This window comes from Cebus imitator, unplaced genomic scaffold (assembly GCF_001604975.1).
Source record: "Cebus imitator isolate Cc_AM_T3 unplaced genomic scaffold, Cebus_imitator-1.0 Scaffold33, whole genome shotgun sequence".
Lineage (NCBI taxonomy): Eukaryota > Metazoa > Chordata > Mammalia > Primates > Cebidae > Cebus > Cebus imitator.
The window spans coordinates 1,653,232-1,670,358 of record NW_016107348.1 but is presented as its reverse complement, the minus strand read 5'-3'; the positions used below and the strand labels follow the sequence as shown (position 1 = coordinate 1,670,358).

Below are 17,127 nucleotides of genomic sequence, written 5' to 3'. Positions count from 1 at the left end.
TGGGGAGGTGGGAAGAGATAGCATGGGGAGAAATGCCAGATATAGGTGAAGGGGAGGAAGGCAGCAAATCACACTGCCATGTGTGTACCTATGCAACAATCTTGCCTGTTCTTCACATGTACCCCAAAACCTAAAATGCAATTAAAAAAAAAAAAAGATTGGAATGTGGAATTTTAAAAGAATATCCAGCCTCAAAAGGAACATTCTCCCTCAAGAACAGTTGTTGAACTAGCTCCTATTTACTGACACAAGAACATGTACACATGTATATATAAACATGCTTACACACACACACACACACACACACACACACACATTCACTGTAAACATTCTCCATTGTTTTACTGGTCCCAGTCTAAAGGCACGACATATATAGAAAGGAAAAGATGTGCTGCGTAAATTATGCATGAGGGGAGGGAAGGGGAGAAAAACATATTGGGAGAAGGAAGCATGACATAGAAAAACCTACGACTACATCAATATATATGATTCACAGTCATAAGGTGACATAAGGACATAGTAAAAGATTCATCATAGAGTAAAGGTGAATTAGACAAGATAAAAATTTAGAATAAAATATAAAATAATCATAATATATATTATTAAAAGAAAAAAGACCTACATAATAGGACAGGTTATCATATTAGTTTTACACTCTGCAGTACAAAATATCTTTCCTTAAAAAGTGATTTTCTGTGATTAAGCTTAAGGGCTAATTCATCTTACCTTCCACAGAAGGTGCCTGGTCCTGAGCTGAATACAGCATATCCTTGAAAGCCTATTAGAAAGAAAGAAAAAGAATATATGAAATCATGGGTAAGCTTTATACTCAAAGTATCTGAAGCTAAACAATTCTTTTTCAATATTCAGTGACCACACATACACATAGTTCCCCAAATTGAGAAATACTTCAATTAACATTTATAAGCTAAAATCCAAATATTATACTTTGATATCAATCCAGTATTGTCCAATTTTTAAGATGAGGGCTAACTTGTACACTTTAAATTAAGGAACAGCTGGAAAAGAATGAAAAATCACATGAGAGATTATAAACCCTCTTCACCAAGAAAAAACACAGAACAAAACAGAAGAAAAGTCCCAGAGAAATAAACTAGAAGACTGCATAAGAAACTATCAAGAACTGGATACAATATCTTTTTTAAATTGTAAGAAGGAATATGTAAAATAAAATTCACCTTCTTAACTATATTTAAATTTATAGTTCAATAGTGTTAAGTACATTCACATCATTGTGTAACCGTCTTCCAGAACTCTTTTCATCTTTAATACTTTTTTAAATGAAATTATTTTTTATACCCAGGCGTGGTGGCACACGCCTGTATTCCTGGCTACTCAGGAGGCTGAGGTGGGAGGATCACTTAAACCCAGGAGGCCAGAAGTCACAGTGAGCCAAGACTGCGCCACCACACCCCAGCCCGGAAGACAGAGTGAGGCTCCATCTCAAAAATAAATAAAAAATAATAACTGTACATGTGCCTGGGGTACATGGTGATATTTCAATACATATGGTATATACTGATCAGATCAGGGTAATTTGGATATCCATCATCTAGAACATCTATAATTTTTTTTGTGTGTTGGGGACATTCAATATCCTCCTTCTAGCGATTTGAAACTATATACTATTGTTAACTATAGTCATCCTACAATGGTACAGAACACTAGAATTTATTCCTCCTATCTAGCTCTAATTCTGTATCCTTTAACAAATCTCTCCCTATCCTCCCCCATGCCCTCTTCCCTTCCCAGCCTCTAGTATCCTCTGCTTTACTTTTTATTTCTGTGAGATCAACTATTCTTAGGTTCCATATATGAGTGAGAACGTGCAATGTTTAACCTTCTGTTCCTGGCTTATTTCATTTAACCTAATGTCTTCTAGTTCCACTCATGCTGTCGCAAACGACAGAATTTCATTCTTTTTATGACTGAATAACATTCCTTTGTGGACATATATCACATCTCCTTTAGCCATTCATCTGTTGTTGGACACCCAGGTTGATTCCCTATCTTGGCTATTGTTAACAGTGTTGCAATAAGCATAGGGGTATAGATGTCTCTTTGGTATGCTGACTTCCCTTCCTTTGGATAAATGCCCAGTAGTGGAATTCCTGAATCATACCGTATTAATAGTTCTATGTGTAGTTATTTGAGGAAGCTCCATACTGTTCTCCATAGTAGCTGTACTAGTTTACATTCTCACCAACAGAGTGTAAGACTTTTTTTTTCTCTGCACTCTTACCAGCATTTTTTTGTTTTGTTTCGTTTTTTGTCATTTTGATAACAGCCATCCTAACAAATAATACCTCACTGTGGATTTGATTTGTATTTCTTTAATGATGAGTAATATTAAACATTTTTTTCATTTAGCTGTTAGCCACTTGCATGTCTTCTTTTGAGAAATGTCTGTTCAGATCACTTGCCCATTTTAAAATCCATTTCTTTTTGCTGTTGAGATGTTTGAGTTTCTTGTATATTCTAGATATTAATTGCCTGTAGTGTGAGTAGTGTGCAAATATTTTCTCTCATTTTATAGGTTATCACCATACTGATTGTTTCCTTTGCTATCTAGAAGTGTTGTAATTTGACATAAACCCATTTATTTCTTTCTTGCTTTTGTTGCCTATGATTTTGAAATGAAATCTTGCTCATGAAATCTTTTCCCAGACCAATGTCCTGAAGCATTTTTCAGTGTAGATCTGGAAAGTCATCCCTAAGGGTTTAGGACTATAAAGACTGGGTAGGTTTATAGTTTGTTTTGTTTTGTTTTCCAAAACCACACTCTAGATTGGCTAACTGTATTTAGGTAATTTGGATGGTTAGTTTAATCTCTCAATAAGTCACTGGGGAACAGGAACGAGAAATATTTCCTTATTATCTATCAAAATGGTAAAATCAATTAAGTGGATGAGGACTTCTATAGCTCCAAAGCTTTAAATACCATCTAAAGACTGATGATGCACAAATTGGCCTACAGCAGGATTCCTCAAACTCAGTATTATTAGCATTTTGGGCCAGATAATTCTTTGTTGTGGGGGGCTGCTCTGTGCATTACAGAATTTTGAGTAGCATCCCTGGCATCTAGAGACCCATTAGATAACAGTATCAATCCCCACACCCCAACTGTGAAAAATAAACGTTGCCAAATGTCCCCTGATGGCAAAAAGACCTCTTCCTGGAACCAGCAAAAATATTCAAGCATATAAATACCAAAAAGGAAGAAGTAAACTTCCAGCGTAACCCACTCTTTTTAAGAAAAGAATGCAGGTCCTCAAGTCTAGTAAATTATATTCTTCCCAAGTGAATTTACTATTTGCTTTAGACTAGTGGCCAAACTGTCAGATCCATGACTAACCAAGCCTAAAAATATAGAGTAAAATATTTCCAATGAAACCGGAAAAGATAAAAATTTTAAATCAATGCATTTTTCTTCATTTTAACCAGTTTTATTAAAATGTTAGATGTACAAAAATGGAAAATGATGTATGTACAAAAATTGTTAATGTCACATATGCTTAAATCCAATAACATTGAGTAATATTCACTACTAATACAGAATTTGAAGCAATACAATAATGCAATTGAGGTATAATATAAAATCAGTATTTGGTCTTTGTGTCCAGTTCCCGGCAGAGAGTCCAAAACCTTTGGAATGTACTGTCTTTCATATGCTAATGATAGCTCAATGGGAGGAAGTAGGAGTAAGGGTCCTAGATGCTTCACGATGGTGGCTGGTCACCAGAAAAACCAAGTGATTAGAGGATTAGAACTTTTAGCCCCACCTCCAGACCTCTGAAGAAGGGAGAAGGGTTGAAGACTGAGCTCAATCACTAATAAAAAGGATTTAATCAACTGTGCCTATGTAATGAAACCACCATAAAAACCCTTAAACATCAAGATTCAGAGCGCTTCCAAGCTGATGAACACATGAATGTGCAGGCTCTGTGCCATCCCCATCCTAATGTCTTGCACTATGCATCACTTCCATTTGGCTGTTTTTAAGTTGTATCCCTTATAATAAATCTGTTATGGTACGTACAGTGCTTTCCTAAGTACTGAGAGTAGTTCTAGCAAATTATCAAACCTGGAGGTGGGTATCAAGGGAATCCTCAAATTTGTCATCAGACAGGCAGAAATTGAAAACACCTTTGCAAAAACTGTGAGAAAATTATTACAGTGCAAGAGATCTCACCTAACCAGCTCTACCTTGCTTCTAACCTCCAAACTGTCTTTGTTCATTCCAGGGCCAAACTAACTTTGGGAGGAACATAGTTTACAGCTCAGCTTTGGGGGAAATATAATTTATAGCGCAACTTTGAAACAAAGACGATAATAACCCTTTCCCAAAACAACCTACCTTTCTGCTGGAGACTAGACTGTCTTTGTAGGACTAATTAATTAGTCATAACATTAGAAATTATGGTTTAGAAGTCATGCAGCTGGAGTCTGCATGATTCTGAACCTCGCCAAATTGCTCTTGGGGATACCATCACGATTATAAAAATATGATCAGTGCCTGAGATACTTTGCAGACCCTGTCCTCTGAGCTGTCACCACCCAGATCAATAAACTGGCTCATCTGATCAGCACCAAGAGGACAGCTTCAACTCTCTGTTAGGAATAATAAATTCCTCTTCAAAAGGTTTAAGTGTGTAATGTTCTTATCCTTTGCTCAAAAGCCCAACCTCCTTATACTCTCTTGTTTCCAGCCTGCAAACCACCCTCCCGCTCTAGTAGCACCCTGACATGCCCAGGCATGTCCAGACATGCCTTGTACCATAATGTACAGACCACTCCTACCCCTCCTTCTGTTACAAATTACACACTAACCATATTTAGAAGAGTTTAAGCCTTAGCCAACCAGGATCAGCTTAGATTGTGTGGTTCAATCCTAGCCAACAGGGGAAGGACACACGGACAGGAACTGCGTTAGGGATAAAAACCCCTTCTCTCCTTTGTTCAGTGTGCTCTTGCGATCGTGACTAATGCAGGCAGCACCCTTTTGCAGAAGTAAATTGCCTTGCTGAGAAAACTTTTTGCCTGAGTGCTAGTTCTTCTTTGTGGCACAAAGCATTTGTTTCCAACATCTCTATAATTTCATCTTCAACCCAACCAATCAGCACTCCTGACTCACTGGCCCACTACCCACCAAATTATCCTTAAAAACTCAGATCCCCCCCGGGCGCGGTGGCTCAAGCCTGTAATCCCAGCACTTTGGGAGGCCGAGGCGGGTGGATCACGAGGTCAAGAGATCGAGACCATCCTGGTCAACATGGTGAAACCCCATCTCTACTAAAAATACAAAACATTAGCTGGGCATGGTGGTGCGTGCCTGTAATCCCAGCTACTCAGGAGACTGAGGCAGGAGAATTGCCTGAACCCAGGAGGCGGAGGTTGCGGTGAGCCGAGATCACGCCATTGCACTCCAGCCTGGGTAACAAGAGCGAAACTGCGCCTCAAAAAAAAAAAAAAAAAAAAAAAAAAAAAAAAAAAAACTCAGATCCCTGAATTTTCAAGGAGACTGCTTTGAGGAATAATAAAACACTGGTCTCCTGTATAACCAGTCCCATGTGAATTAAACTCTTACTCTATTGTAATTCCCCTGTCTTAACAAATTGGCTCTGTCTAGGCTATGGGCAAGGAGAACCAGTTGGGTGATTACAAAATGTTGGAAGCCTGGGCATCCCATTTATAGCTGGCATCTTAAGCAGAAGCAGTCTTATGAAACAGAGGCCTTAACCTGCAGGGTCTGTACTGCTTCCAGGTGGTCAGTGTCAAAACTGAACTCAATTGTTGGACACCCAGATGCTGCAGAAAGTTGGTTTCTGGTGTCACAAAAACAGTAACACATTTGGTCCCAGAAGTGGTGTCACCAAACATCATACTATTCTGTTCAAACCAGAATCCCACCCCCACCCACAAACAAAAAGCACCACACCACAAAGTGACCATGTGAGGAAACTTTTATTAATGGACCACATCTTTTCTAAGATTACATTTGAAGCTCAGCCTCATATTTACAGAGTATTAATTCTTAAACATATTAATTCAACATACAGACATGTTTAAGAATTAATACTCTGTAAATATGAGGCTGAATAGGACAAAATTATAAAACCTCTTCTTAAAAAGTATATATATACTCAGTATTTTCTTTACAATTTCATGTGTCTCAGGGAACATTAATCGCCAGACCAAAATAAGAAGTCAGTAAAGAAGAGTTTATCAAACATTTATTTTTGTACCCACATTAGAATTTTATATTGAAGTCCTCTACAAGTATAGAGTGGTGGTAATATTTTGGTCCCTTAATAGGATATTTCCAGAAGGTAAATGAACAAAAGACTACTAAAAGCAGAGTAAATCTCTAGAAATTCAAAACAAAAAAGTATTAGAAAAATGTAAGGAGAAAGGAACAAACTGAACCAGCTAGAGAACAGTTACAGAAATAAATCATCATGGGAACAAATAATACCAGATTCAAATGTTTGAATGAAGTTCTTCCACTTTTGGGGTATAGTAGGAATGGACAGCAAAATTAAATAATGCTATGAGGAACCAAATGAATCACCAATGACTTGCAGTGACTTGTACATAGTAGGAGCTCAAAAAATAGTTTTTGAATTCAAGCATTCCTTCTCTGGAGAAATTACTTTGAAGATGATTAACAAAGCACACTAAGTAGAACATCTGACATGTAATATAAATAAATTCAATTTGAAAAGGAAACCTTTCCAGATTAAATTAAGAAGATGAATTTGAATTTTATAAGCAGAAAAATGATGATAGTCTTCATTCTGATTATAAAACTGAATGAAGGTTTCCTTTAAGTCAAGGCAAATCTCACAGAAATCATAGGCAACTCTTCTTGCTTCTTACTACTTTGTGTTCATCTGATTAAGAGGGCCTATATTTTTGGTAGTAATGATCTATAAAAGAACTCCACAAGTAAGATACTATTCTATGCCTATGACAAGAGAATAGTTCCCAATCAGGAACCAGCGGGGAAGAAAACCCTCTAAAGTATCGTCTATATTACCTATGGACTGTTTGCCTATGAGTCAGCCACACCACATGCCTGGGCTGGAAGCAATACAACCAAATCACAAAACAACAAATTAAAAGTTTCTTCAACTCATGCTGTTTAAGGAAATCTAACACTTTATATAAAACCCTGAACTTGTACAGTAAATAAGTAAATATGTTTTCATACGCATTTCATGGGTTCTTTGATTTCCAAAGCATTAAAAGCAATCCTTTACACTGGCATCCCTACTCTAATTTCTGTTAAATGATTTGTTATAATTCAGAAAAGAAAGTAAAAACTTGCAACCCCAATTCACTATGCCAAAAGAAAAAAATTAAGCTGAAAGCTAAGTAATGCAAGCAAAGGCCTTTCCTTCTGTTCCTTGGCAAATAGCTACAGATAAAAGGTTAAAATATCTCCACAGGTAGCTACTCTATGTTCATCTCATCTTATGTAAAGTGCTGCTTTACTGAGAATGAGACTAATACATAATTGACTATTCCCCTGTCTGCTCCTTTTCTCTTGCAACATGGGGATTACCATACTCTCCCTCTTTCTACTCCAGCCCATTTTTCCCCTTTAAATATTGAAGCCCTCAGAATTATCTTTGGAAAAAGGCACAGACCACAGACTGTTTCTGTGATTGTGTGTTTATTTCTTCCAGGCATGTCCTAAATTTGGTAAAATAAACTTCTAAATTGATTAAGACATGTCAGATACTGTTTGGTTTTATATTAAGTTATTAAAATATATATATATATACATGAACTAGGACAAACTCCTAGTACTTATAACAACCTAGTACATATAACAGTAAAATCTTACAAACTGAATCCAAAGATAACCACAACCAATAATATTCAATCAACAACATTACCATGACAGGAAAAAAGATAGTGTTTTGATGAAACAAAATCTCAAACTGTAACGTGAATGTGGTGCCGACTGCCAATATACATGTTCTTTTGAACTTGGAATGGCTATATTACTGTGTCAAATGTGATGTAATTCTGTAAGTACTTGTCTCTACAGTGAGGCAGCATAACAGAGTGGCTGGGAGCTATAATGTCAGACAACATGTATGAAAACTAACTCTTAGCCAGGCATGGTAGTCTGTATTTGAAGGCCCAGCTTCTTAGGAGGCTGAGGCAGAGGACCATTTGAACCCAGGAGTTCAAGTTAAGCCTGGGCAACATAGCAAAACCCTGTCTCTTTAAAAAAAAAAAAAAAAGTTGGCTGGGTGAGGTGGCTCATGCCTGTAATCCCAGCACTTTGGGAGCCCGAGACAGGTGGACCACCTGAAGTCAGGAGTTCGAGACCAGCCTGGCCAACATGGTGAAACCACGTCTCTACTAAAAATAAAAAAATTGGCTAGCCATGGTGGTAGGCGCCTGTAATCCCAGCTACTCAAGAGGCTGAGGCAGGAGAATCACCTGAACCCAGGAGACAAAGGTTGCGGTGCACTGAGATCACGCCACTGTACTCCAGCTTGGGTGACAAACAAACAACAACAACAACAACAACAACAAAAAGTTGTGTAACCTTGGAAAAATTAACGTCTCTGTACTTTACCACCCTCATCTGTAAAACAGGAATAGTGATGGCACATACCACACAAGACTATAATAAGGACTATCATAAAAACTCTTAAAACACAATATTAAGTTTGATTCTTGATCATGCATGAAGAACACTTAGAACACTGCCTAGAACATAGAAAATGCACAAAAAATGTTAGCTAATAGAATATAAACTATCATAAAACTTACATCACAATGGGCTGTGACATTATTTGACCCTGTATTGTCCACAAATGCATCATTTATGCATGAGATGTGTCTCGGTTCTTATAAATTCATCATAAAGTAGTACAGTTCTATCTGGAACCAATATAGCAAAACAAGCATATACTTGGGTGCTGCAATCTACTGGTATTACTGGTTTATTAAATGGTTATCTAGACCAGTGGTCACCAGCCCTTTTGGCTCTAGGGACTGGTTTCATGGAAAACAATTCTTCATAGACCGGGGTGGCATGGGAAATTAAACTGTTCCACCTCAGATTCTCATAAAAAGCACACAACCTAATCCCTTGCAGGCACAGTTCACCACAGGGGTCAAGCTCCTATGAGACTCTAATGCTGTCGCTGATCTGATGAAAACTCAGGCAGTAATACGAACTGGCCTGCTACTTACCTCCTGCCATGTGGCCCGATTCCTAACAGGCCATGGACCAGTTGTGGTCTGCGGCCTAGGGGTTAAGGACCCTGATCTAGATGATATAAAATATATTCCTATTATTTTTAGGTGATTGCTGATGTAAACACACAATATCTTTCATTATCATAGAAACCTACAGACTCCAAAGAAAATATATGCAGATCCCAGTTCAAGTATGATTTAAATAATAATGACTCCTAATTATATTCAATCTAAAAAATTATTTAAATTCTGTACAATATACCTATTTTTTGTACAAATAGGGTATAGTTAAAAGTTAACATGTATATTCAATGAGAACAAACTTCTTATGTTGTTCATTTTTAAAAACTCGTATTAGATCACCTCTAATTTCCTTTCCAATGCACAAATGGGTTTCACAGACCATTTAAAGGAGATCAGAAGGTAGAAAAACTCCTACTTCCTATCAGCTAACCATTAAGTTTCATACATAACATACTATAAATATTATGATGATTATCAACAAGATATCTGTTATGTTGCTCTCATTCACTTCAACAGTCAAAGTCAGCATTTTACAATCTACTGGATTAATAAACAATAAAACAAACAAGCATATGAAGAGAAAGGGCAAGGAATACTTGTTCTCATAAACCTTAAAGGAGTCATGACCCCTGTTAACAATGTTTCACAACTGAATAAAATTTATATCAGATTTTTTTTATCTGAACAACCTTTCCAAATGGAAACTTTGAAAAATAAAATTTGAATATATTATTTTAAATGTGTATTATGTGTTCATCTACAATAACCTAGAAATAGTCTCTAATTACCTTTTCCAGTTTCCACTTCCTCTTTTTGTATTCTCTTCTTAAATACTTCGCCAGAAATATTGGGTGAATGTGCAAGTCCAATACATCTAATATGGTTTCTTTGTCTCATCATCTAAAAGTTAGAAATGTTTTCCTACTACTAAAATAACAGGATGGTTTTGTAAATCAAATTATAAACCTCAAAAGAGAACATCTAGCAATTCATGTGTATTGTGCAAAGAATCAACATACTAAATAATCTTCATTTCTATCCCAAAATACAAATATACTTACCTAGCTTTGGGTCTGATGATAGAAATAATCTGGAAAGCCAAGAAAAACGCTTACACTCATAGCCTAATGTATTAAAATTTAAGATAATGTACTCTTATACATACTTAACAATCTAAAGCCTAGACTATATGAGAAGCATTAAGCCTGACTCATTTTCCTGGAATTCAAAAGTACCCAGTAAGAGGCAATTCAATATGGAGAAGTTCTTACAACATTAAATTTTTATTGAATTGATTCAACTAAATGTATATTAAATATATAAGACCTGTAATTTGTAATAGGAATTAATTTGGAATGTGTCGTATTATATTCACACTTACGAATTTTTGCACTAACATTCTCTGACATTTACTGATGTGGCTTTTACTCTTTCCATGTGGGTATCTCCTGAACCTAGATCTTTGGCCATGCCTGGTAACACAAACTCAGAATGTTCAAAATTCAATTTATTTTTCTTCCCAAAGCTTGCTCTTCCATATTCTTTATTTCTGTTAATGTCATCACCAGTATCCAAATCACACCAGGTTAACAATCTCAGTCAAAACAGTCTCACTCATTCAACAAATATGTAAGACTATATTGGCCAGGCATGGTGGCTAACACTTGTAATCCCAGCACTTTGGGAGGCTAAGGCGGGCAGATCACGAGGTCAGGAGTTCAAGAACAGTCTGGCCAACATGGTGAAACCCCGTCCCTACTAAAAATACAAAAGTTAGCTGGGCGTGGTGGCGGGCGTCTGTAATCCCAACTACTCCAGAGGCTGAGGCAGAAGAATCATTTGAATCAGGAGGCGGAGGCTGCAGTGAGCTGAGATTGCGCCATTGCACTCCAGCCTGGGCAATAGGGCAAGACTCTTGTCTCAAAAAAAAAAAAAAAAAAAAAGAATATATTATGTGCCAGGCACTATTCTAGACACTTGGGATACATCATGAGGAAAATAAAAATCACTGTCCTAGTATAATTAACATTATTACATTTTCTTTCCACTCATGCATGTACAGATCTGATTCAGTCCATGACTACATCGTCTTTTGCATTCATTATCTCCTATCCTTTTACTTAAACTATTAACTGGTTTAACCATCTATGAGTTTTCACCTCTCTGACACATCTTACAAAATGCTGCCAAATCAATCTTCCCAAACCAGCAGACTGATTCTCCTGCCCAAAAACTTGCAAAGATTTCCTCATGGCCACAAAATAAAGTCCATACCTCCGTGGTGGCCTCTAAAGCACTCAGAATGGTCCAATCTACCTTTCTAGGTTTATCTTCCAAAATGGAGAAAACCACTTTGATTTTCACAATCAAACCCTCAAAACAAAATAAATTCCATATCACTCATTTTAGAGACCTCAGTATTTCCTCTATCTTTGCCTTTGTTTACTGTTGTCTCCACCTGGAATCCCTTCCCTTTACCCCTATCTTTTAATCCATCTTGTAAATCTTAACCATCCTTCAAGATCCAGGTCAAATTTAAAGGATTGTACTTTGTCCTCATTGTCTAGCTTGAAGTCATTGTTCCCTCTTCTGAAATCCTCTAATACTCTATTAGAAACCACCGATAGCATTTAATATTTCTACCTTATGTTTTAATTACTTATTGTGTCATTTGTTTCTCTATATGACTGTAAGGGCAGAGTTTTACCTACCTTGCTTATATTAATACTTGCACAAAAGAGGTACGCTATAAATATTTCTAGATGTAGTATAATTGAGGAAGTTACTAAGCTTTATTTACTCAATAACATTACTAGATATCGACTGTATGCACTATTCTAGCCTTTAGAGAAACAAAGACAAATCAAACAAGAAGACATGTATAAACAGATAAATAATAAACAATATGTTAAATTCTCAAATAATGAACGAAGTATAATGAAGGCCTAAACTAAGGTCATAGCAGTGAAAAAAAATGAAATAGGTGAAATGCGGGAAAGAGAGGAGATGCCAAGAAGCAAAATAGAAAGATAAGGCAAACAACTGGCCATGATCTTAGGAAATTAAAGATCTCCAAGTGTCTTAGTCCTTTCAGGATGTTTCTTTTGGCACCCTGATATTTTATTTCCCAAGCTCCAAACTGTGAAAAATAAATTTCCTTTGTTTCTAACTCACCTAGTCTACAGTATTCTTATAGTAACAGCCCTGACAAGCTAAGGCACAAGGTAAAAAGAAGAATGGTTAGTGATACTGTCAATAACCAACCTGGAAAAACATTTTAAAAATATTTGAGCAAAGAAAAGCAGGGTTTGGGTTGACAAATCACTTCAGCTATCCACAGGAAAACAATTAACATGGTCAGTAGACAGACAAAAATAGAGATCTACAATTTGAGCAGTAGGAAAGAACTTACAGTTAAGAGGTGAAAATCATCTATGTAAAAGTGATTTGAAATTGCCTAGGTTCTAGGTGGATTAAATTTCTCAGAAGTAAGAATAGTCCAAGGACAGAATCTTTTGGAATGCAAAGAAGCAGAAAGGGCAAAAGGAAAATACAGGCATATACGGTGTCACAAAAATTAAGTGAGAGAAGATTCCGAGATGACAGAGTATGAATAACCAAAAATCTGTCCCCCCACCTAGTCAAAAACTTCACTGACAGAAACCTCTCTCTCCAATCAAAAGTCTGATTTAACTATTCTGTTATTCTTAGTCTATTGAAGGCTTGCAACTTCCAAGGGAAGGCTAGGACAGTAAACTCAAGTTAACCTCAGTTAATTTCAGCTCTCAGCACAGTAGCAGCTACCCATCACTCACCCCCAGCTCCATAAAAGATAGCTGTGCACAGGTTCCTGGAACAGCCTGTACACAGCCTATGGGAGCCAGGACGGGCAAACACACACACACACACACACACATACACACACACACACACACACACACACACACACAGCCCTTGTCCTACAAACATCAGCAATCTGTTCTAGTCACTTGATTGATGCTTCTGATCAGAGGTGCAGACAGAGGTGGGCAGACCATTAGGTTGAACATCCCCACACTGTTCCAAGACCCATCCCCTTCCACCTAAAGTGACTGCCAGAGGATTTAAAGGACCCTTTTCCCACCTTCGTATTTTTCTTTTCCCCTTTTGAGGGCAATACATCAAGGACTAGGACATTCACAAGTAAATGCACATACAGGGAAAACTGGAAAGTGACTATACATGCCCAGGGAAAGATGCAAGCTCAGAAAAGATCCAAGAAGGTGTTAATACCTCAGGCCTTCGCACAGAGAGAGCTCCCAATGACAAAAAACAAAACAATAATAACAAAAAAAACAGCAAACCTAAAAGAATCTGATTTCCTAGAGCTATCACACCTTTAGATTCAAATGTCCAGTTTTCAATTAAAAAAAAAATCACAAGATATGCAAAGAAACAAAAATGTTATGTATAATCCATTCAAAGAAAACAACTGTCTCTGAAAAGGACATGATGGCAGACCTACTAGGCAAAGGATTTAAAACAACTATCTTAGAGATGCCCAAGAACTAAGAAAAGATGCAGAGAAAGTCAAGAAAATGATATATGAACATAATGAAAATGCCAACAAAGAGATAGAAAACTTAGAAAAAGAAACTTAAATTCTAGTGGCCAGGCATGGTGGCTCATGCCTATAATCACACCACTATGAGAGGCCAACACAGGACTGCTTGAGCCCAGGAGTTTGAGACCAGCCTGAGCAATAATAGCAAGATCCTGTCCCTTAAAAAAAAAAAATGAAAAAAATTAGTCAGGCATAAACAGGAAGGATGATCCCATGAACCCAGGAGGAAAAAGCTGCTGTGAGCTGTGATCACACCACTGCACTCCAACCGGGCCAGGGAGAGTAAGACCTTGTCTCAAACAATAAAAATAAACATAAATGAAAGAAATTATTGAGCTGCAAAGTATAATAACTAAAATAAAAATATCACTAGAGGAACTGAACGGGAGATTTGAGGAAGCTGAAGAATAAGCACAGATTAAAATGGGACCATGGAAACTACTGAGTCTAAGGAACAGAAAGAAAAAAATTGAACAGGGATCTGTGGGATACCAGCAAGCAGACCAACATACATATGGTAGGAGTTCCAGAAGGAAAAGAGAGAGAGAGAAAGAAACACAGAGACTAGTCGAAGAAATAATGGGTGAAAACTTCCCAAATATGATGCAGGAAATGAATAAAAATGTGCAAGAAACTCAAAGAATTCCAAGTAATACAAACTCAGAGACCCACACTGAGATATATTACAACTTTCAAACTATCAAAAACTCAACAAGAGAGATTCCTGAAAGCAGCAAAAAAGAAGCAACTCACCATATACAAGCAAACTTCAAAAATATAATTAGCAGATTTCTCACCAAAAACTTTGGAGGCCAGAAGTCAGCAAGCCAATATAGTCAAAGTGCTAAAAGAGAAAACTATCAACCAAGAATCCTATATTCAACAAAACTGTCCTTCAAAATTGAGGGAGAAATTAGGACATTCCCAGATAAATGGCTGAAGAAGTTTGCTACTACTAGATTTCCCCTGTAAGAAATAGTTAAGGGAATCCTGCAAAATGAAATGAAAGAACATAGACAGTAACTCAGAGCTTCATAAAGAAAGAAAAGATCTCAATACAGATAAATATATGGGCAATTATGAAAGCCAGTGTTACTGTAACAACAGTTTTTAGCTACGTTTTTTGTTTTCCACATTATTTAAGAGTCTAACACATTCAAAAGAATTATTATTTTAAGTTTCTGGGCACATAGTGTATAAAAATGGAATTTTATAACATCTACACAACTGAAAGGGATGGAGATACAGCTGTAAAGCGTTAAGCTGATATAAATTCAAATTCGAGTGTTTTAACTAAAGGATGTTAAATGCACTCCTCTGCATGGTAACCACAAAGAAAATATTTTCAATACATACATATAAGCAAATGACAAAGAAATGTAAACATTTCACTACAAAAAATCAACCAAACACATAAGGAGGAAATGAGGGCCAAAAAAAATCTATAAAGAATATATAAAATAGAAAAATGACATAATTACTCCTTATCAGTAATTACTTTAAATGTAAATGAATTAAATTCTCCAATGTAAAGACAAAGATTGGCAAAATAGATAAAAATACATGATCCAACTATAAGCTGCCTAAAAGACACTCAACTTTAGATCTAAAGACACAAATTGAAAGTAAAAGGATGGAAATAGATTGTACAAACAGTAACAAGAAAGATTTTAAGTCAAGAAAAACTTAAAAGACACAAAGAAGAACATTATATATATGTTTTTTAAAGGTTCAATACAGCAAAAAAATGTAACATTTACAGTAGTCACTCCTTATCCAGTTTTACTTTCTGCAGTTTTGTTTACCCATGGTATACAGTACAGTATATTAAGATATTCTGAGAAAGAGGGAAAGACCACATTTACATAACTTTTATCATGGTATATTGTTATAACTGTTCTATATTATTATTAGTTATTATTGTTCATCTCTTACTGTACCTAATTTATAAATTAAACTTCATCATACATATATACGTATAGGAAAAAACATAGCACATATAGGGTTTGGTACTATCCATTGTTTCAAGTATCCACTGGGGTCTTGGAACATCCCTGATGGATAAGTAGGAACTACTGTATAAACATTTACGCACTAGGCCAGGTGCAGTGGCTCACATCTGTAATCCCAGCACTTTGGGAGGCCAAGGCAGGCAGATCACCGGAGGTCAGGAGTTTGAGACCAGCCTCGCCAACATGGTGAAACCCTGTCTCTACTAAATGGTGGCACACGCCTATAATCCCAGCTACTCAGGAGGCTATGGTAGGAGAATCGCTTGAACCCAGAAGTGGGCCAAGATCGTACCATTACACTCCAGCCTGGGAGACACAGAAAGACTCTGTCTCCTAAAAAAAAAAAAAAAATTATACACCAAAGACAGACTGCCAGAATACATGGAGCAAAAATTAACAGAACTGAAGGGAGAATTAGACACTTCTACAATAATAGCTGAAGACTTCAATATCCCCCTGACCAATAATAGATAAAATAACCAGACAGTAGACATACACGTAACAGTCTACCCAATGACGACAGCATATGCATTCTTTTCAAGTACATGTGGTACATCTTCCAGGATAGATTATTTGTGAGGCCAGAAACTAAGCCTCAACAGATTTTTTTTTTTTTTTTTTTTTTTTTTGAGACAGAGTTTTGCTCTTATCGCCCAGGCTAGAGTGCAATGGTGCGATCTCGGATCACTGCATCCTCTCCCTCCTGGGTTAAAGCGATTCTCCTGCCTCTGCCTCCCAAGTAGTTGGGATTACAGGCACCCACCACCAGCCCAGCTAATTTTTATATTTTTAGTAGCGACGGGGTTTCACCATGTTGGCCAGGCCAGTCCTGAACTTCTAAGCTCAGGTGATCCACCCACCTCAGCCTTCCAAAGTGCTGAGATTACAGGTTTGAGCCACCACACCCGGCCTCAATAGATTTTAAAAGAGATAATCATACAAAGAAAGTATTTCCTCTGATCACAATAGTATGAAATTAGAAATCAATAACAGAAATAAAACTTGAAAACTCACAAACCGTGGAAAGTAAACAACACTTACTTCAATAACTCATGGATCAAAAAAGAAATCACAAGGAAAACTGTAAAATATTTAGAGAGGAATGAAAATAAAAACACAACATACTGCCGGGCGCGGTGGCTCAAGCCTGTAATCCCAGCACTTTGGGAGGCCGAGGCGGGTGGATCACGAGATCAAGAGATCGAGACCATCCTGGTCAACGTGGTGAAACCCCGTCTC

General features: G+C 37.0%; 1 protein-coding gene across 1 annotated transcript in view; it reads right to left on the bottom strand.

Annotated features, from left to right (window-relative positions):
• XPR1 (xenotropic and polytropic retrovirus receptor 1) overlaps positions 1-17,127 on the bottom strand; it is a 239,828-nt gene that overhangs the window by 189,984 nt on the left and 32,717 nt on the right. The window contains exon 2 of the mRNA XM_017524449.1: positions 727-778. Coding sequence (XP_017379938.1) covers positions 727-778 — 52 coding nt within the window. The remainder of the gene's footprint in view (positions 1-726; positions 779-17,127) is intronic.